The sequence below is a fragment of the Chiloscyllium plagiosum genome, chromosome 10 (assembly GCF_004010195.1).
Source record: "Chiloscyllium plagiosum isolate BGI_BamShark_2017 chromosome 10, ASM401019v2, whole genome shotgun sequence".
Taxonomy (NCBI): domain Eukaryota; kingdom Metazoa; phylum Chordata; class Chondrichthyes; order Orectolobiformes; family Hemiscylliidae; genus Chiloscyllium; species Chiloscyllium plagiosum.
In genome coordinates this window covers 44,277,404-44,299,306 of record NC_057719.1, presented here as the reverse complement: position 1 = coordinate 44,299,306, position 21,903 = coordinate 44,277,404, and the positions used below count along the sequence as shown (strand labels likewise).

The following is a 21,903-nucleotide window of genomic DNA, read 5'->3' as shown; positions in this document are numbered from 1 at the left end:
AGGTTACCTCAGATTACAACAGGATCTTGACCAGATGGGCCAATGGGCTGAGAAGTGGCAGATGGAATTTAATTCAGATAACTGCGAGGTGCTGCATTTTGGGAAAGCAAATCTTAGCAGGACTTATATACTTAATGGTAAGGTCCTAGGGAGTGTAGCTGAACAATGAGACCTTGGAGTGCAGGTTCATAACTCCTTGAAAATGGAGTTGCAGGTAGATAGGATAGTGAAGAAGGCGTTTTGTATGGTTTCTTTTATTGGTCAAAGTATTGAGTACAGGAGTTGGGAGGTCATGTTGCGGCCGTACAGGACATTGGTTAGGCCACTGTTGGAATATTGTGTGCAATTCTGGTCTCCTTCCTGTCGGAAAGATGTTGTGAAACTTGAAAGGGTTCAGAAAGGATTTCCAAGGATGTTGCCAGGGTTAGAGGATTTGTGCAATAGGGAGAGGCTGAACAGGCTGGGGCTGTTTCCCTTGGAGCGTCAGAGGTTGAGGGGTGACCTTATAGAGGTTTACAAAATTATGAGGGGCATGGATAGGAAAAATAGACAAAGTCTTTTCCCTTGGGTTGAGGAGTCCAGAATACGAGGGCATAGGTTTAGGAGAGAGGGGAAAGACAGAAAAGAGACCTTAGGGGCAACTATTTCACACAGAAGGTGGAACATGTATGGAATGAGCTGCCAGAGGAAGTGGTGGAGGCTGGTACAATTGCAACATTTAAAAGGCATTTGGATGGGTATATGAATAAGAATGGTTTGGAGGGATATGGGCTGGGTGCTGGCAGGTGGGACCAGATTGGTTTGGGATATCTGGTCATCATGGATGAGTTGAACTGAAGGGTCTGTTTCCCTGCTGTACATCTCACTGACTCTATTACTGTCAGTTGAAAACATGATCATGGACGCAAAAGCTTACACAGGAAAGTAAAAGGAAAAAGATCAGCAAAACCAACCTGAATCTATTGCAAGTGAAGTCAAGAGAATATATAATGATGAATAAGGAACTGACAAAGCAACTAGATTAGATTACTTACAGTGTGGAAACAGGCCCTTTGGCCCAACCAGTCCACACCGACCCTCCGAAGCCCAACCCACCCAGACCCATTCCACTACGTTTACCTCTTCACCTAACACTACGGGCAATTTAGCATGGCCAATTCACCTAACCTGCACGTTTTTGGACAGTAGGAGGAAACCGGAGCACCCAGAGGAAACCCACGCAGACATGGGGAGAATGTGCAAACTCCACACAGTAAGTCACCTGAGGTGGGAAATGAACCCGGGTCTCTGGCGCTGTGAGGCAGCAGTGCTAACCACTGTGCCGCCCTCAATACTTTGTATCTGTGTTCTCAAAAGAAAATATTAAAATATCCAGAAATAATGGAAATTTCAAGACTGAAAATGAGGCACTGCGAGAAATTAATGTTCGTGAGGAAAAATGAGAGCTAAAGTAGATAAATTATTTTACCCTTCCATAACAGCATGTTGAGAAATATGGCGTAAGAGTTCGCAGATGTGTTGGTGATCATCTTCAAACGTTCTATACATACCAGAATAATACATGCAGATGGAAAATAGAAAATGTAATGCCACTTTCAAGCAAGGAGTGGGGAGAGAAAACTGGGAACTTGTGAGCTTAGCATCACTTCTGGGAAAATGTTAGAATCTATAATAAAGGATGTGATAATAGGACACTTAGCAAATAATGGTAGGATTGGGCATAATTAATTTTGATTTATGAATGAAAAATTAAGTTTAACAAAGCTTGTTGGAGTTTTTGAGGATAACTAGCAGAATAGGGAGAAGCAGTGGATGTGTAATATTTAGATTTTCAGAAAGCTTTAAGATCCTATAAAAGAGGTTAATAAATGAAATCAAAATGCATGGGATTATAGGGAATAAATCACCCATGAATCAAGAACTAGGTTAATAGACAGTAAACAGATTTTGCATTCATACAGTGCACATAAATATGATTTGGGAGCAGAAGTACTCTGTTCAGCCCCTTGCCATTCAGTAGGATCATTGCACATCTGTCAGTTTTTACAATATCATATTCCTATCTACCCCTTGTAACCTTTGATTCTCTGACTCAACAAGAATCTAGTTATCTCTGCCTTAAAAACATTCAATGATCCTACCTCCACCATTTTCTGAGGCAGAGTTCCAAAGTTGCACAACCCTCTGATAGAAAAAAAATGTCTCCTCATATTTGTCCCAAAAGGGCATGCACTATATTTAAACAGTGGCCCCTAGTTCTGGAATCATTCACATGAGAAAACATCCTTTCCCCATCCACCTTGTCAAGACCATTCAGGATCTTACATACTTAAATAAAATCACCCCTTACTCTTCTAAAGTCTATGGAATCAAGTTTCATTTAGTCTGCCTTTCCACATAAGACAACTCACTTATTCCAGCTTTCAGTCTAGTAGGAATAAATGAGGCATTCCCAGGTTGGCAGCCTGTGACTAGTAGGATACACGCTATTCACAATCTGTTTCATATGATTTGAATGTGGGGATTATATGTAACATTTTCAATTTGCAAACATGAGTTGTAAGAAGAATGCAAAGATCCATCAAGGGGATTTGGAGAGGTTGAGTGAGTGGGCAAGGATTTGGCAGATTGAGTAGACCACTGAGAAACATGAGATTGTCCACTTTGGTGGGAAAAACAAAATACAGAAACTTCTTAAATGGCAAGAGACTGTGCAGTGTTGAATTTCAAAGTGACCTGGATGCTTTTGTTCATGAGCCAAAGAAAGCTAACATAGAATAGTTAACATTTGACCCATCGTGTCTGTACCAACTCCCAAAAGAACAACCCAGCTAGTCCCATTCTCCAGCCCTACCTCTGTAAATTCATCTCTTTTAAATGTATGTCCAGCTCTCTTTTAAAATCTCCACCACTCCCATTTTGACTCCCAACAACTCTCTTGAGTAAACAAGTTTCGCTTGTCTCACTCCTAGCCGTCTTGCTGACAGTTTTGAAGTTGTGACTCCCAGTTGCCTGAAATAGCAACTAGTGGAAAAGAAAATCCCTCTTTTCCTTGTCAAAATTGTTCATAATTTTGAATGTCTCAATAAGTAATCTCTTAATCTTCTCTACTCCAAGGAGAATAAGCCCAATTTCTCTAATTTTTCCTAATCTAAAATCCCTCATTCCTGGTATCATTTGAGTTAATCTTCTTTGCACTTTTTCCAGGGCTTTGACATCTTTCCTTAAATTAAGTGCCCAGAACTGAACACAGTACTCCAAATGTGGTCTGACCAATGGTTATAGAGATGTAGTATCATCTCCTTGCTTGCAGGTAGCCAGCAATTAAAAACGTAAATTGTTTATTTGCCTCTATTACAAGAGAATTTGAACAAAGAAGATGTTTTACTGCAGTTATATCGAGTGTTGGTGCAGCTATACCTGGAATACTGTGATTTGTTTTAATTCCTCCCTGGTAGGATTATGTAGAACTAGGGGACACAATCTAAGGATGACGAGCAGACCACTTCAGACTGAGATGAGGAGGAATTTCTTTACTCATAGAATCTTTCCAATTCTCTATCCAGACAGCTGTGGAATCTCAGTCTTTGAGTATATCTAGGCATGAGGTTGATTGATTTCTACAAAACTAAAACATCAAAAGATATGTAAAAATTATGTTGAGGTAGAAGATCAGCCATGAATTCATTTAGTGTCAAATGGGGCTTAAAGGCTGAATGGCCTTGTCCTGCTACTGTTTTCTATGTTTTTAATCATCAGCAGGCCCATGGACTGTATAGTTTTGTGCTCCTATTTCTTGTGTTCTTAATGGTATTGTTCTTTTTTTTGGTATGGTGGACTTAAACAAATAAAGCTTAGCTGCTTTTCTTATACTGGTATTGTGTGACTGGTTGTGGATAACAATGTTAAAAACAGAAAGCTGAGTCTTACACTTTTTGACTACTTGTGAGTTGCTGGGGATTTGCAGTATCTCACCACGAGACCTAGCGAGTTCTCTCACTTTATCTTACCAAACTCGCTGCAATAATCGCCAACCCTACCTCAATGGTGTCTCTCATGTCCAATATCTGCCACATCTTACCACATACTGGTCTAGGACGAATTCAACACTCAGCAGGTATCAGCCCTAAGACCAGCATTCCTTGCATTCATACCACCTTTCCCAGACCATAATGGCAACTGTGTAGGGTTCCTATGCCAGAGCTCGTCCTCTCTGACAGCTTTTCTTTTTTTTTCATCTTTTACTTTTACTTATCTACCTTGTCCTGAGTTTGGATGGCATTAGCAGCAGCAAAAGGCCAGCACGTGGACCTCAAGTGGACCCAGCGCAGAGGACAGTAAGTCCCTACTTACTTTCCTGGAGCAAGCACAGGACCTGGAATCAGCGGCTGCTACATCGTCAGAGGCGAGGTAGGCCCAGAGGCAATAGATGGCACCTGAGGATTGGTGACTTTTGTTGTTGTTTGGGTCTAGTGCTGGCACCAGCAAAGTCAAGGCAGAGGGATGGCAGCACAGGTGTCATTCATGGTAATGAGTTGGCTCAGGCCTGATGGACTCTCCAAGCTATATTTTTCTTTTTTATTCTTTATTCATAAATTATTCAAAATGGCACCATTTTGAGGTGACAAATGAAAGCTTTTCACTGCATTTGTATTCTTATTGTAAAATACACCTGACAATAAAATCAAAACTTTTGAAAGTCCACTGAACTGCTCACCTGAAGTAGGGCAGACAATTGGCAGATGTCTTGCTTGCTTTTGGTATCTGTGAGAAGAGATGACTGAAAAGGGAAAGTTAGCATTGCATTTTTCCAATGGGAACCTGATCAACAGTGTGGTGTCAATGAATAGATTTTTTTTTCCTGGGGGACCATCAGAGAAGACCTGCAACATCCCAGTTGGTGTCAGCTAACTTGGACCTTGCCACCTGGGTCAGTGCCATCTCAAAGGTGTTGCAGGCCATCTGCATTGCCAAAAGAAAGTCAATGGCTCTCTGCTGCTTCAAACTGTGTCATACTCTATTTTCTATTACTTCACTCTTAATCTATCTGCTCATGCTGTGACACCTTCTATTCCATGCAACACCTTCCCTCATTCACATTCATTATAGTCCATACTCACACAACTAACCCTGCATCCTCTCTTCATTGTCTCCTCACTTCACTAGAACAACTCACACCATTCCCCTATGCACCAGCACTAAGAGTTGTACTATCAACTTGCATCTTACTCCTGTGTCCTCTTTATTTTATTACAGGAGAAGACATCATATAACAGTGCAGATTAATACTATATGCCTGGGGTAGGGAAGCCCTGTGTCCATGTCTCCACCGTCTATGAGGACAGAATTTATGCCCACGCAGTTCAAGACTAGGACCTGTCCTGCAGGGTTGCATAGTCATCACTGTCCTGGCAACGGAGTGAGTACCACTTCTTGCTTCACTACAACAGTGACATTAACCAGGCAATCACTGTCATGCATTGAACTCCACTTCTAACCACTGGCCACAATGCCTTACACCTTTTCTGTCTTATGAGTGCAACCATCTTCATGCGTAGCCACTCCAAGGTTACGCACAAGGCAGTCGACGGTGTGCCAAACTTCTTGTGGTTTCGGAAGTCAATGCCACACACCAACCTTGGAAGCCTGTGCAGCCAGAAAGAAAATTAGGGGGAATGCTGCTGAGGAGCATTTAGGCTCCAAAGGAAGCAACAGGAAGGCTACCTCATCCACCCCAATACCTTCTATACTGACACGTCTGTGAGCTCGATAGGCACAGTGTGATATCACAGATTGGTGAGCACCATTCAATGACAGTACAGTAGATGAGAGAGAGAGAAAAAAACACCATCTTACCTGTCCATCTTCCTTCCCACCTATCTGTTCCACCCTCTGGTCCAAGCTATCACCCCCACTTTCACTTACCATCACCTACCACATTCCCAGCTACCTATCCCCCAGCCCCACCAGCCTCCCATTTATCTCTCAGCCCCCTTGACAGCTACATTCCTGATAAGGAGGTTACGCTCGAAAGGGTGACCTGACCAACTGTGCTTTTCCAGCTCCACTCTTCTTGACTCTGATCTCCAGTCCTCACTTTCTCCTAGAGAGAAAAAAACAGACCAAGCAACTAGCACTAAGTGGACTGCTGGACACCAAACAATTACTAGTCCCTGGAAGGAGAGGTCTGTAGTCTCACCACTGAGGGACTTCATCCACATGCACAAGGCAGATCAGGAATTGCATTAGGCATTTGAGATGCAATGGTCCTAATTGCCCAAAAGCTGCAGCCATACAGCAAATCTTGCAACAGCATATCTACCTCCATGGACAGGTTGGTGGCTGACATGGAGAGCTAGGTCCAGCACCCTCATGGAATGTTGCAGAAATGCAAGACCTGTACACCATCCCAGCCTTTGGGTCCTTAACAGTGTAGGTCAGGGCAGGAAATCTTGACCCAATCCAGATGCCCCAATCTCACATGGAAGTAGACTGTCCTAAAAGACACCTAGCCAGAGAAGGAGCCACAAACAGGCCCATCAGCAGTTTCCATTAAGGGCAGTGCAGAGGTGATAATTCTCCATCTTAATCCTACCTGTCTGTGCTCCAACCTTTGGAAGTTCAGACCAAGGAGAATCAGCTTGCCTCTGGCAAGAGGACTCTTGGCATATGTAGGTCATCCAGATACAAATTCCCCCAGGGTTGAACGACCAAAACTCTAGAGTCAACACATTCTTCCTGATGAAGGGCTTTTGCCCGAAACATCGATTTCGAAGCTCCTTGGATGCTGCCTGAACTGCTGTGCTCTTCCAGCACCACTAATCCACATTCTCTCCACCCCATCTGTGGACAGAGAGCTCAATACAATGCAACAGGAGGGAGAGGAAGATTGCAGCCACATTAGTAAAACTTCTGTAAACAGTTGAGAAATGCATCATATGTGTTTGTTTCTTATGGGGTTGTAGAACCCAAGGACTTCATTGCACCCTCAGGCACTACTTATTGAGCACTAATAAGGTGCAATAAATGAGCATGTTGACTGAGCACCGACTACATCGTGTTAGAAAAGTGGGGAACATTACATGTACATGGCATTGGGACATTTCAGCACCTTAGGCACACCCCATTCAACATTCCCCACTGTTCAGCTATCTGTGAGCTTAGGAGTGTAGCTGTCAGTGAGTTCCCCAGCCAGGGAGATAAACACACAGGATCAAAGATCAGATGGCCATGAAGTAGGCATCCTGCATATCTGTGTCGCAATCAGTGAATCGATCTTTTCTTCCCCTCGGAGTCCAATAACCAGTGGTAACTTCAGTCATCTCCCTTACTCATTGGTTCACTTACATCGCCCATACCGAGTGTAGTGGTGACCATTTTATTCCTCGTGGTGCTATTTCTATTTGCTTTACGTTAGTAGATGACAGTGATAGGTCCAAAGACTAAACATGTAGGCCCACCCACAACTGATGGGTATCCCCATAGACTTCACTGTGGAGTATTCCCTGAAAACATTGAGACACAGCTGACTGCTTGATGGGCAGATGCATTTTGTTTGGTGCAAAAGCTGCTACCACATGGTACAAGTGTGACAGTGACATAGCACACTGTCTTATGATGGCATGGACTACTGAACAGCACAACCAGCTGCCTGGTTGGGTAAATGTTCAAACGAGCACTGCAAGGCAAGACGCGAATACTTTGGGCATGCTGGTAGGTGTCAAAAGAATACATACCGAGGGAGCAAGTGAGCAGTACTGGTCCAAGCCAGTAGCTGGATGCCTGTCCCTGTGTGGTAACTCTCTGATGCATCAGGCACTACTGGTTCCCATTAAGTCTTGATATGCAAGTCTATACTTCTAGGTTCCACTGCTAGTGCATTGATGAGGTGCTAGGATGGTCGCGAGGGTTTGCTGAATGTCTGTGAAGAAAAGTTAAAAATCACACAACACCAGGTTATAGTCCAACAGGTTTAATTGGAAGCACACTAGCTTTCGGAGCGACGCTCCTTCATCAGGTGATTGTGGAGGGCTTGATCGTAACACAGAATTTATAGCAAAAATTTGCAGTGTGATGTAACTGAAATTATACATTGAAGAATTGATTGTCTGTTAAGCCTTTCATCTGTTAGAATACAGTGATAGTTTCACTTCTGTTGGACTATAACCTGGTGTTGTGTGATTTTTAACTTTGTACAGTCTAACACCGGCATCTCCGAATCATGTGAAGAAAAGGTTTGTGTAGCCAGTAGTTGCTTGGAGAAAGCGGTGAGCTGAATCTGCTAGGCACCCGCTCTGGTTTCCATGTTCGGTTTTCCTGATGGCTAGTTTATTGGGCAAGTTTGGGAAGATTGGAAACAAAATATGAATGAGGTGATCTGGGCTATCAATGAAGAGGTAAACAAGCATTAACTGCTATCAATTGTCAATCTTGCCATGCTGCTTGTGAAAATTGTGGCCAGAAGACCTAAGTTCAATTTCCACTTGCTCCAGAGGTGTGTCTTAATATATCTGCTCAGAATGCTTTCTGGAGGCCATTTGCAAGTCAGGGCATAACGCAGGACAGTTTGAAGCAGCTATTCTTAAATACAGAAATGTTTGTAGGTTGGGTCTTTAAATATAAAAAACAATTATGAGATCGCATTAATAAGTATGAGCATTCGTAGGTCTGACATTCATAAATTGGGGACCTCTTTTTATTTACGAAATGGAGCAAGGTGATCTTGATGTCAAGATTGGCCTCATGGTCTCCTCACTTGATTCTGCCACAGATCTTGCCATAGCTCACATCACTACAAGAGGTATAGTTAAAATCTGATTTGTAAATATGTCGATTTTATGCAAATAAAAAATACAACATTTCACAGTGGGCTTGGGATAATTTATGGAAACCATGTATAAAGTTGAATACCCAAAACATAAAAATCCATCAATAACAAAACCGAAGTGTGCAGATAAAATTGATCTGTTCTCAAATTGTTTGCACTTTGCTTCCAAACCTGTAAATCAGCATCTGTATGGACTGTGATTGATTATTTATATATGAACAAGTGACAGTTTGCAAACTGTTCTCAGCACATTTTCTCCTCACATCTTTTATGATGATTTTACCCTGATGTAATTATGTAAGTTATGATTTGTCTGGATAGCACACAAAACAATACTTTTCACTATCTCAGTACATGTGACAATAATAAATCAAATCTAATAAATGTGAGTTTTATTCTGTATGATTAAAGGTGGAGGAAGCTGATGATTGGCTACGACATGGTAACCCTTGGGAAAAGGCTCGTCCAGAATATGTACTGCCCGTTTACTTCTATGGCCATGTACTGCATACCAAAGATGGTGTCAAGTGGATTGATGCAGAGGTATGACTTCTTTTATTTGATATTTATCTAATCAAATTTAGTTTATTATTCATAATCAAAACAGAGCTTTCTTCTAACAAGTTGTAACTCCAGGCTATTGGACTGTCACTTATCAGGAGAGAGAGCTAGGACAAGAAGCATACCTTGAGAGGAAGGAGGAGCAGAAGAAAGAGGTTAAATTGAAACCTAGACTTGGAACCTATCACTTACTTGGAGGTTTGGGAGCAGGGACACACTTGAGAAGAAGCAGGAACAAACTTAAGAGAACACAAAAACACTCGAGTTTGAAGAAGTGAAAAAAAAAGAAAATTCACAGAAAGGCCTGATTGCCCAAACAAGGTGTAGTCTGAGAGAGAATCAGAGACAGTTAGACTTTAGAATGGAAGAAGAGAGACATAAGTTAGCTAAACAACAAGTTGATTGGTTGAGGAATTTTGAAGAAATTTTTCTCTCTCTATATTGGGCAGAAATTTATATGAATATTACAGAGATACAAATATTGTATTAATTGTGTATTTTAGCTAGTTAACCTTATTAATATAAGTAATTGTTGAATGATATTTCTAAAGTCAAAACTCAATTATGTAACGTGTTAGGGATGGCAGTGCAGATGATATTTGGGACTGTACCATTTGGGTATAATTGATTGAATGATCCACGTCAATTGCATCTGAAATGTCGTCAGCTGATAGAACTTGAGCTTGGAGTTAATGAAGTGTATTCACACTCAGATCCTGCGGTGCATCAGGAAGGGAGAATGTTAACTAGATACAATTCAGATCCCAGATTAAAATCTGGTTTGTTAGATCTTAACTTTGTATTTTTTAAAATTGTGTAGTTCAGTTACTGAACACATTCATAAGAGAATGCCAGTGTACTTTTAATATTAAAACTATTATTAAACAATGATAAAAATAAGAACTATGCTAAAGTAGGCAATAAGAAATACTTCATTACAGTCTTCAGAAGGGGGATTCAACCACACATTATCCATTTTTACTGCAGTAAGTTCCTTAAAAACACCCAAAATCTTAGTGAACATTCACTACATTCATGCACACTATAGCCTCTTACTCAGATTCAGGCAAGCACGGTTGTAACTGGCTTCCTTACTGTAAATTTCTGTTCAGTCACTAAATGCTTTTACCCTTCATCTGATGTCTGGCCCCAAGACACCTGAAACAAACTCCATACTAAATTCACAATTATGCTTAACTTAGAGGAAACACACATGAGTTCCCCAAATTCAGCTGTTCAGCTGTCTTGCTTCCACTCTGGGACACACCGACACATAAACTGAATGATAATCTGGATTGTTCTATTTCTGTGTTTCACTAATGCAAAGATCTATCGACCACCCCAACTCTTCAAGTTTAGGTTGTAAAACTAAGATGCATGTAAACAAACCTCCAGACTTCTGGCAACCCAGCTCTGAGCTTACAATGAAATTCTGAAAAATTACAAACCATGTTTTCCACATCTTAATATACAAAATCTAAATTTAAATTAAAGTTACATGTTGTTCTCAAATTAACCTGCAAAGGTTAATTTTAGGCTGGACTATTAAAGACTTTGTCTTTGGACACATGTAGCATTCACAACAAAGCAAACAAGTTTACAGCACACATTGAAGTAAACAAATACGATCTGATAGCCATTACAGAAAGGTGGTTGCTGGTTTACAAAGATTGAATCCTGAATATTGAGGGGCATATGACATATAAGAAAAATAAGAAGCTCGGTAAAGGTAGAAGGCTAATCAGCCCTGACTATGTTGAATGGCAGATCAGGATTAATGGCCTATTCTTGCTCCTAATTCTTATGATCTTCCATCAGATCTAATTATATTTACATATACATTAAGGGTTACACTTCAGATCAAGATTACTAGTTGAGCAGATTGGGTACCCAAGCCTTCTTCAGTTTTCAAATACATATTCTTACTTTTAAAAGATTTTTATACCTTTTTTTGCTTTGTGAGAAACCATGTTGCAAACTATTAGCTGAACTTTAGCTTCACCAAACCTTTCCCAGATTGCCTAATATTCTAGATCCTAAGCCATGTCTGTTTTTTTAAATCAGAACTTACAAAAAGTTTTGTGACTTCCTTATTAGTTAAAACAACTTCAGGTAGGAATTTATTTTACTAACTGAATATGCTAACTGAAATAATTAGGAGAAAGAATTCAACCATTTCCTTACATTATTTTCCAATCCTTTCAATGCTACGTTGTGCTGCTAACGCTACAAGATCCATTGTCCAAGCATGTTGTTGTAGTTGTACTGAAAACAGACAGAATACATTCAAATTGCATTTAATTTCTCAAAATAATTAAAAGTCTTGGGTCCAGAGCCAGAATTTATATGTTCTCACTCATGTCTCTTGGTTTGCAGCCAGGTGTGTTCCTTAAAATTCCCCTTGTGGCCTTCCCACTCAACGTTCGCCTGGCGCCAACTTATCTATTATTTTTGGGATGCAAAGGCAGGCAAAACTGAGAGAAACTTCCGACTGTTGTCTCAGTTGAGGGCCTTAAGTAATTCATTATTTCTCATTTCACAGTTGTTTCATCCCCCCCAGTTTCAATTTGGCCTGGCTGAGTGTATTCAGAAACAGGCAGGAAACCTAGCAGGTCACCCTGAACAGGGCTTTGCTTGAAACAGGGAGACTACTTCATGGGCTACCTCAACCTTCAGGATGCAAAAAAGCCTGTCCAAATATTTAGATAACATAGAAAGAAATCACTCGTCCTTTGTGACAATTTTTAAGCAGAATCATCCAAAATTTATCACTCCCTTGCTTTATTCCCATTGATCTATAAGTCTATCTGCATATACAAAAAAAATTGTCTTTACATTATTGGGTCCGGTTTATATCTGACTGAAGTTATACAGCAGTGTTGTTGACTCTAAAATTGGGCTAAGAAGGTGATTGTGCCAAAAATTGCTACAGGGGCTAAATCAAGGAATGAAACCAGAAAGACCAGTTGGCAGTAACCCAGTTAGCTGAAGCTACAGTGACACACCCAGCATTGTCACTCTTGCAAAATCTTGCTTGCTAACATCTGGCGTTCATACCAAAATTGAGAGAGTTGTGCCAGTTACTCAAGCAACAGACTGGCATAAACATAATCATACTTTACAGGCAATACCTCAGATTCCACCATCAGCATCCTGAGTGTGTCCTGTTCCATAAGCAGAGGTGGCAGCACAGTGCTAGACAGTCAGGAGGATGTTGCTTTGGGAGCCCTCAACATTGATTTCAAAAATTATGAAGGACCCACTTTACTGCCTCTAGCCTCCTTAGTTAATGAATCAATTTTTCTATATGTTGAATCCCAACTGGAAGAAACACTGGTAGTAGCAAGGGCACAAAATGTACTTTAGGTGGCTGGATTCAATGCCCATTACCAAGAATAGCTTGGTAGCAGCACAATTGACTGAGCTTGCTTAAGTCCTAAAGGATAAAGTTAACACCATAGCCCCTAGTTGTGCTTTGAGAAATTCCAAACAGTGGGACTTTTCTTTCCAAAGATGGCAGATTGTGATTTTTCTTTTGCACTCTGATCCCAAACCTTTGGGAATTTGGGGTAGTCCCATTCTAGTTTGGTAGTCCTTAGATGTGGCAGTACAATGGTGAAACACCAGTGGAGCAGAATGGGTTTGGTGGAATGTAAAATGTCCCTGGCTGGTAGACACTCTGACCCTGATTGTCATGGTCCCAAATATAAACCACGAGCAAGTGAGACCAGAATAAAAATTGGCCACTGAATAGGGCAAGCAGAATTTCAGCCCTCAACCATTTTAACAAGAGCAGGTTCACGAGGGATGGCAGATGGAGTTTAATTCAGATAAATGCAAAGTGTTGAATTTGGTAAGAGAAGCTAGGGCAGGACTTGCACAGTTAATGGTAGGGCCCTATTGTTGATCAGAGAGACCTGGGGGTGCAGGTTCATAGTTCCTTGAAAGTGGTGCCACAGATAGACAAGGTGGCATAGAAGGTGATTGGCACGCTTGCCTTCATTGATCAGAGCATTGAGTACATGAGTTGGGACAGTTTGTTTTGGCTGTGCAAGACATTGGTAAGGCCACATTTGGAATACTGCATACAATTTTGATCACCCTGCTACAAGAAGGATGTTATTTAACAGGCAAGGGTGCAAAAAATTTATAAACATGTTACCAGGACTGGAAGGTTTGGGTTATAAGGAAAGACTGGGACTTTTCCCCCGGAGCATAGGAGACTGAGGGGTAACCTTATAGAGTTTTATAAAATCATGAGGAGCATAGATAAGGTGAATATCCAAGGATTTTTCCCCAGGGTAGAGGAGTCCAAAACTACAGAACATAGGTTTAAGGTGAGAGGGGAAAGATTTAAAGGGGACCTGTGGTGATGCTGTCCCTTCAACAAGGTTATTTTGTCCTTTTGTTTTGAACAGGGGTCGTAAAGGCAGAGGTGCCAATATGTCCGTAAATAGCTACTTAAAATAATGGCAGGGGAGTGACCAGTTCTCCCAGGTCAGGTTTTTTTCTAGTTTGGTTTGCTTTAGTAGTCAGTCAGAAACTGCTGGTAACAGAGAAGCTGTTACTATGAAAAAAGGTTCCATGCTTCAACAGATGTTTCTTACCTGAATCTTCTCTCTGCAATCTCTCCTGCCTGTAAAAGCCTGAGTTTGAATTTACGTTTTGACAAGGGATGTGTTTTTGTGATGTTGCAGGTATTGGAATAGCTCCTTCTTAAGTTACGATTTCGAGTCGGTTGGGTTTTCAAATAATTAAGTTATTCTAAATTCTGTTTTCTTTTGTTCATGTTTCAACTGTAGTGTGTAAATAAATTCAGTTTTGCTTAAAGCCGATTGTTTTGACCAGTTGCATCAGTCCTGGAATGCCCACTTTATCTCTGCCTTTGAAATAAGAAAAAGTTAGGTTCTGGGCTACCCTCTCAAAATGTTTTCAGGGGATCTGGCCTGGTCCACAACAGATTGGGGGTTCTTGGTAGAATTTATTCTATAGTTCCAATTTGGAATTAGGGTTGTTATACTCAAAGGCAGTGAGTGGTAGATATTAGTTCTTTTATTCCGGGTTTTGTATTTGATATAGTAATTAGATATAGTAATGGCTCTTTCAGTCATTAATAGTTTTCTGGGGGTGGAAGAAGTGACTTTGGGGACTTTAGAAAAGGTGAATAAGGCAAGGCTGCTGGAATCTGCAGACAAGCTGGGGTTGGAGTTCCAGTCATCCATGAGAAAAGAAGAGATAATTACAGCAATAGCTCAGCATTTAAATTTGCTGGAAATGCCATCAGAATATTTGGAAATGGTTAAAATCCAATTGAAAATTAAGCAGCTTGAGTTAGAGGCAAAAAGAAAAAGAAAGAGAAAAAGAAATGAAACAGTTTGAATTACAATTGAAAACAGAGGAAAGAGAAAAAGAACAAGTTGCCCTAAAGAAGTTGGCCAAAAAGAAAGGAACAGAATCACTTTAGCAGAACAAAAGGAGAAAGAGGAAAGAGAGAAAGAAAGAGAGAAAAGGGAGAAAGAGAGAGAGTTTGAACTTCATTTAAATTGGCGCTTAGGAAAATTGGCTTCAAAGGATGGAGGTAAAGATAGAAGGTAAGCTTAGTGAAGAAGGTAATAAGGATGAACAAACACATTGTAGCCAAAGGCCTAGTGGGGATCTGTTTAAATATATCCAAGCATTGCCTCAACTTAATGAGAAGGATGTACAGGTAAACAACCCTTTATCCGAAATCCCAAAATCCGTAAAGCTCCGAAGTCTGAAGGTTTTCCTTCCTATCAGAAAGATGTTGTAAAACTTGAAAAGGTTCAGAAAAGATTTACAAGGATGTTGCCAGGGTTGGAGGATTTGAGCTATATAGCACGCGGTGTGCTGCTGCCTAGTCTCCTGAACGGGGAGCAGACTTCACAGAAAACTCAGAGCCCCACAGGAAATCAATTATCCGAACAAAATAGTGCCCACCCATCTCATTCGGATAATCGAGGTTCTTCTGTACCAGCAAAGGTAAGGTTTACTTGCATAGTCAGGAGCAGCAGGTAAAAAGGTCACAGTATTAAGAGATACGGGATGATGCCAATCTTTGACAGTGAGAGATGAGAGGTTTGTAACTCAGAAGAACTATTACCAGAAAAGGTACTAGCATGTGGAATTCATGGTGAGGCCAGAATTGCTAAATTATGTGGAGTGAGGTTAGAGTGTCCAGTGAAAAATGGAGAAGTGGTAGTCGGAGCACTGGAAGAACTCTCAGCTCCAGGAGTACAATTTATCCTTGCTAATGATATAGCTGGGTCACAGGTAGACAAGCTGCCTACTGCGGTTGAAAAGCCAGTGGAAAATTAGGCAACTGAGGTACTACAGGAAGCATACCCTGGGATTTTTCCTGACTGTGTGGTAACAAATTCACAAAGTCAGCAGTTGAAACAGGAGGGGGAATCAAAGAATACAGATAAGGAAGTTGAAGTTGAACTATCAGAGACCATATCTGTTGAGACAAACCAGGAACAGGTAGAGGACAATGTAGATATCTGAGTTGCAATCTGAGTAAAACTGAAGCAATTGTATCAAAAATCATGCACGAAAGAAGAATCTGAATATATCCCTGAGTGCTATTATCTTATAAATGATGTCTTAATTAGAAAATGGAGACATATTCAGGCAGATGAGAAATGGGAAGAAGTTCATGAAGTCATATTACCAGTGGGTTATTGAAAAGAGTTTTTGCGGGTAGTGCACAAACTCCCAGTAGGAGGTCATTTAAGGGTAAAAAAAACTTAAGCTAAAATACAAAAATGTTTTGACAGGCCGGGATTGCATAAGGATATAGTTGAATTTTGCCAGACATGTCGTACATGTCAGATATTTAGTAAACCGCAGGCAATACTAAAACCTGCTCCTTTGAGACCCATTCCTACATTTGAGGAATCTTTTACTAGAATCTTAATTGATTACGTACGACCCCTACCCAAAACAAAAAGTGGGAATTGGTATTTGTTAACAATAATGGATGTGTCCACTAGATTTTCAGAGGCTATTCCTTTATGCAATATCACAGCTAAAAGGATTGTAAAAGAGTTATTCAAATTTTTCATGAGAAACAGACTACCCACAGAGATTACAGTCAGATCAAGGCTCAAACTTTACTTCAAAATTATTCAAGGAAGTTTTGGACAATTTGGGAATAAAACAATTCAAATCCACTGCAAACCATCCAGAATCACAGAGACTGGTGGAAAGGTGGCATCAGATGTTAAAGACCATGTTGAGCACTGATAGTCAAGACTATCCAGATGATTGGGATAAAGAAATTCTGTTTGTACTTTTTCTAATGGAGATGCACCAAATGAATTGACCAAATTCAGTCCATTTGAATTAGTTTTGGGGCATGAAGTTGGAGAACCACTAAAATTAATTAAGGAAAAATTGGTGAAGCAGAATTCAGAGACCACATATGTCGACTATGTGCCAAATTTTAGGGAATGGATAAATAGAGCGGAGGAGTTGGTTAGACAGCATTTAAAAATATCACACTGTGCAATGAAACAGGAAACAGGCAAGAAATCAAAAAGTCACAATTTTGCTAATTGAAATAAAATTACTTCCAGTGAAAGATGAACCTTTTAAAGCTTGGTTTAATGGACCTTATCACGTTGAAAGGAGATTGAGTGAGGTGAACTATTTGATTAGGACTCCAGACACAAATAAATCTCAGAGAGTATGTCTTGTGAATATGGTCAAAAGATATTTTGATAGGGAAGGAAAGCAAAAGGAGAATGCATTACTTGTTACAACACAGAGTGAAGAACCAAGTTCAGAGGATTCTGATTTGGATGTTCCTCAAATTAAATTGGACAATGAGGAAGTTGTCAAAAATTGGGATAATAAATTAAGTTACCTCCCAGAGGAAAATCTAAATGACCTGAAAGAGTTATTGCTACGCATGGGGAAATATGTGGGAATAAACTGCGAAGTACTAATTTATTTATGCATGATGTAGATGCAGGTGTACCCTGCTATCCGAAAGTAGAGCGTTTCTATGAAACCATTAAAAGCTGAAATGGTGTAAAGTGAAGAAGCAATTACCATTAATTTATATGGGAAAAACTTTTGAGCATTCCCAGGCCCAAAAAAAACCTACCAAAACTATACCAAATAACATATAAAAACTAAACTAGCACTAACATATCGTAAAGGCCATCAGAGTTTGGGATGGTGGGAGGTACAGGATACCTTAGAACACATCTTGCTAACGGATGCACAAAATAAATTGAGATAAAGCACAGATGCTCACAGACACAGTTCAAAGCTATGGCGGCTTGATACTGAAATGCTGAGTGTAGTTCCCAGGGAAGGCACTTGGGGCATCACTCTCACTGCACATGCTTTTTCGTTAAAGTGAAGTCCTCTTTCAGTTAGCGAAAACAGATACTAAAGTAGGTCTTTTGTAAAAGCGAATTGGCGTAAAGCGAAAAGCAGGGGATACCTGTATAAGAAATACAGTTCCAATTAAGCAACATCCTTATAGACGCAACACGCTAATGTTGGCACAGTTTCAAAAAGAGATTGAACGCATATTCCAAGGAGACAAACTTGAAGTGAGTTGCAGTGACTAAAGCTCACCCATAGTAATGGTACCAAAACCAGATGATACCCAATAGTTATGTGTGGACTATCACAAAGTCAATGCAGTTACAAAGTCTGATTCATACCCAATTCTACCTTTGGAAGATTGTATTGAAATAACTTATATTTCTAAGTTGGACTTACTCAGAGGATACTAGCAAGTACCTTTATCCGAAAGAGCGAAGATAATTTCGGCTTTCGTAACACCAGATAGACCGTATCAATTTAAAGTCCTGCCATTTGGTATGAAAAATGAACCAGCCACATTTCAAAGACTAGCTAATAAAGTCATTTCTAGGTTACCCAATTGTGGTGTATATTGACGAACTGGTGATTTTTAGTCGCACTTGGAAGGAACATTTGCAGCATTTATCAAAATTAAATTTTTAAGGGTGTGCCAACGCTGCCCCTTCAACAAGGTTATTTTGTCATTGGTCTTTTTCAAGAAGGGTTGTAAAGGCAGAGGTGCTGCTAAGTCTGGAAGTGGTGACTTTAAACGATGGCAGGGGAGTGACCAGTTCTCCCAGTTAAGGTTTTTTTTCTAGTTTGGTTTCTTTTAGCAGGCAGCAGAAACTGCAGGTAGCAGAGATGCTGTTGCTGTGAAAAAAGGTTCCATGCTTCAAGAAATGTTTCTTGCCTGAATCTTCTCTCTGGATTCTTCTTGGTTGTAAGAACCTGAGTTTGAATTTACCTTTTGTCAAGGGGTATGTTTTTGCAATGATGCGGGTATTGGAACAGCTCCTTCGTTAAGTTGCGATTTCATGTCGGTTGGGTTTTCAAATTGTTCTAAATTCTGATTTCTTTTGCTCATAGTGTGTAAATAAACTCAGGTTTGCTTAAAGCTGAGTGTTTTGACCAGTTGCATCACTTCTAGAATACCCATTTTACATCTGCCTTTGAAATAAGAAAAAGTTAGGGTCTGGGCTACCTTCTTAAAGTATTTTGAAAGATCCATAACAGACCTAAGGGGCAACTTTTCCAGAAAAATGTTGGTGCCTAAATAAAATGAGCTACCAGAGGAAGTGGGTAGAATGAAAACAATCAAACCATAGCTTTCAACTTAAAGTAATGTATTGAGAAAAAATTGAAATAGGTACATGGATAGGAAGTGATTCGAGGGAAATTGGCTAAACACAGATTAGTTCATGTGATAAGAGACTTGTGTGATGAGAGGCAGAATAAATTGGAAATAGACAATTACTGTTTAGGGTTTAAAAGCATGAGAGGTTAGCTCACTGTAAAATTGAAGATTCTGAATGGACTCGATGGGGTGGATATTGACGATATTTTTCATCTGGCTAGGGAATATAGGACGAGCAAAGTCTATAGGTAAGGGCTGATCATTTAGAATTGAGATGAGGAGAATGTTTTTCATTAAGAGGATGGTGAATGCTCCATCATTGAATCTATTCAAGTTTGGAATGGCCATATTTTTATTCTCAGGGAATCAAGGGAAATGGAGAAGGTAGGCAGAATTGAGGCAGAGAAGAATTAGCCATGATAATTGTTAATTGCATACACCTTTGTAATGTAAGTCAGTCGCCTGAGTCGGGAATTGAACCCGGGTCTCCGGCGCTGTGAGGCAGCAGTGCTAACCACTGTGCCACCATGCCGCCCATTAGCCATGATAATTGTTAATTGCATACACCTTTGTAATGTAATTACTTTAAACACACATAGGTGGATATGGAGCATCTGGAAAATTTAAAGATTTAAGTCATTTAAATTTAAAGCTATGGGTTAAAAGATGTTTCCTGAAGGTTTTTGCACCTGTCAATTTTATGTCTGAACTTCTGGAATTATATAGTTCAGTTTTAATTTAGTAATGTTATTTATCATTTGTACCAACTACTTTATCAGAGCACAAGAATAACAAAGTCTTGCTACAAGTCTTTCACTGTAAGATAATTAAACAGTGACACATTGATGAGACAACAGTACATGTTTTAAACTTTTGTGATAGAGATCAAGATTTAAGACTAATTTCACAAAAATAGAATTAAAAATCACACAACACCAGTTTATAGTCCAACAGGTTTATTTTGAAGTACGGTACTAGCTTTTGGAGCACTGTTCCTTGGTCAGGTAGCTAATCAGGTGTTGTGTGATTTTTAACTTTGTCCACCCCAGACCCCACACCAGCACCTCCTCATCAAAAATAAAGTTGTTATTTCTGCTGAAGAATGAGGTCCGGACTTTAGTATGAAAGAATAAATATGATGGCAATTTTAATTTCTGTGGGTTATAATTTATGACAAGCAAACAAAATCAAAAAGGAAAATATAGAAAATCTATACATTTGACTGATAATGGAAAATGTTGAAAATACATCTATAAAGAAAAATATAAATTATTTGCATTTTACATATGTACTCTACATTTCAGCAGGAAGATAATAATTCCTGTATTGAAATTACAATGCTTTTTGTGCTGCTGCTAAACCTGCAGGTAGTTCTTGCCATACCGTATGATACTCCAGTGCCAGGATATCTGAACAACACTGTGAACACTATGAGGCTGTGGTCTGCCAAAGCACCAAATGACTTCCACTTGCATCACTGTAAGTATTCCTAGAAAGTGAACAGCCCCGATACTAGAAAAGTAATCGTTATGTATAGGAGATATTCACAAGTATATTAAGGAATATTGGTAGTTGCATTAAAATACAGGGAGATAAACCATGACAGAGACTTGATGATTTGAATGGTCCACTTCTGTGCTGTCACCTTCTAAAAGTCTGCGACTTCAAAATATAAGCTATGTTGAGCCATTTGTGTTTTATCTACTGTTATCACCAGGTGCAAAGGGGTGAATTGGCTTCCTTCTGAACAACCTCCTCTGTTGACCATAGCAAAGTGTTTAATTTTGATTATTGCAAGAGGCTATACCCCTCTCCAATTAAAAATGCAGTTAGGTATTTTTACTGTAAGTAATAACAAGCCAACCAACAAGATTATGTTGAGCTAAAGAAAGATATTTTAGTAACTGTTATGACTCTTATTTGAAATTCTGATCAATGCTTCCTTGAAGAAAAAGTAAATTCTGTAACTGTTTTACATCTGAGTAGAGGTTCCAATTTCTGAGAGCTATGAGTCAAAGAAAAAGAGATACACAAAATGAAATATCTTTCCTCTACTTCTTTAAGTAATGAGTATTAAATTTGTATTTTGGAATCATACAAAGACTTTTGCAGAAACACAAAGGAAACTTAGTAATAAGGAGGGAGGAAGACTGATAAGGGATTAGGAGCCCTTAGCCTCTCTACCTATCCTTGGTGAACAAAGTTAAAAATCACACAACACCAGGTTATAGTCCAACACTGGCATATCCAAATCATATCCTTGGTGAAGTGTTGTATTAGGGAAGCAATGAATAGACAACTATGAATAAGGTGAATGACAAACATCTTGAAGGTACACAGGAATTGGGTCAATATCTTAGAGTGGAAAAGGCAAAAGGTAATGACTGGAGTGATTAAAATGTTAGGGTAGGAGGAACTGGTGTGGGTGAAAGGAAGGGAGTGAAGGATATTCAGAACAAATTACCAGGAAGAGGATGGCTAGGGAACACAAGGGCTACATTTTCCGTGTAAACACCAGCCAAATACAGTCTGCAGCTATTAATGGTTCTATTTCCTATGACAGGACGCATCACATTAATCATGACCCAAATTAAACAAAAGACAGTTTTAAAGTAATGAAATTGCTTTGCCTTGGGGTTCTATTTGGTCACTCTCATGCTATGCACTCTCCTTTTTTGGAAGCTGATACACACTCTAAATCATCCTGATACACACTCTAAATCACTCTAAAGATTCAAGAGATGCCATGCAGGTGCGGAGAGACTGGCAGATGTCGGATGCTAGCATTTGTCAAGGGGTGAGAGTGCGGCCAGTGCCT

At 39.8% G+C, this 21,903-nt stretch overlaps 1 protein-coding gene across 2 annotated transcripts in view; it reads left to right on the top strand.

Moving 5' to 3' along the window:
- The window catches only part of pygl (phosphorylase, glycogen, liver), a 116,880-nt gene that overhangs the window by 24,572 nt on the left and 70,405 nt on the right, over positions 1–21,903 (top strand). For both annotated transcript variants that reach the window (XM_043697625.1, XM_043697624.1), the window contains 2 exons: positions 9,239–9,370; positions 20,453–20,564. In XM_043697625.1, coding sequence (XP_043553560.1) covers positions 9,239–9,370; positions 20,453–20,564 — 244 coding nt within the window. The remainder of the gene's footprint in view (positions 1–9,238; positions 9,371–20,452; positions 20,565–21,903) is intronic.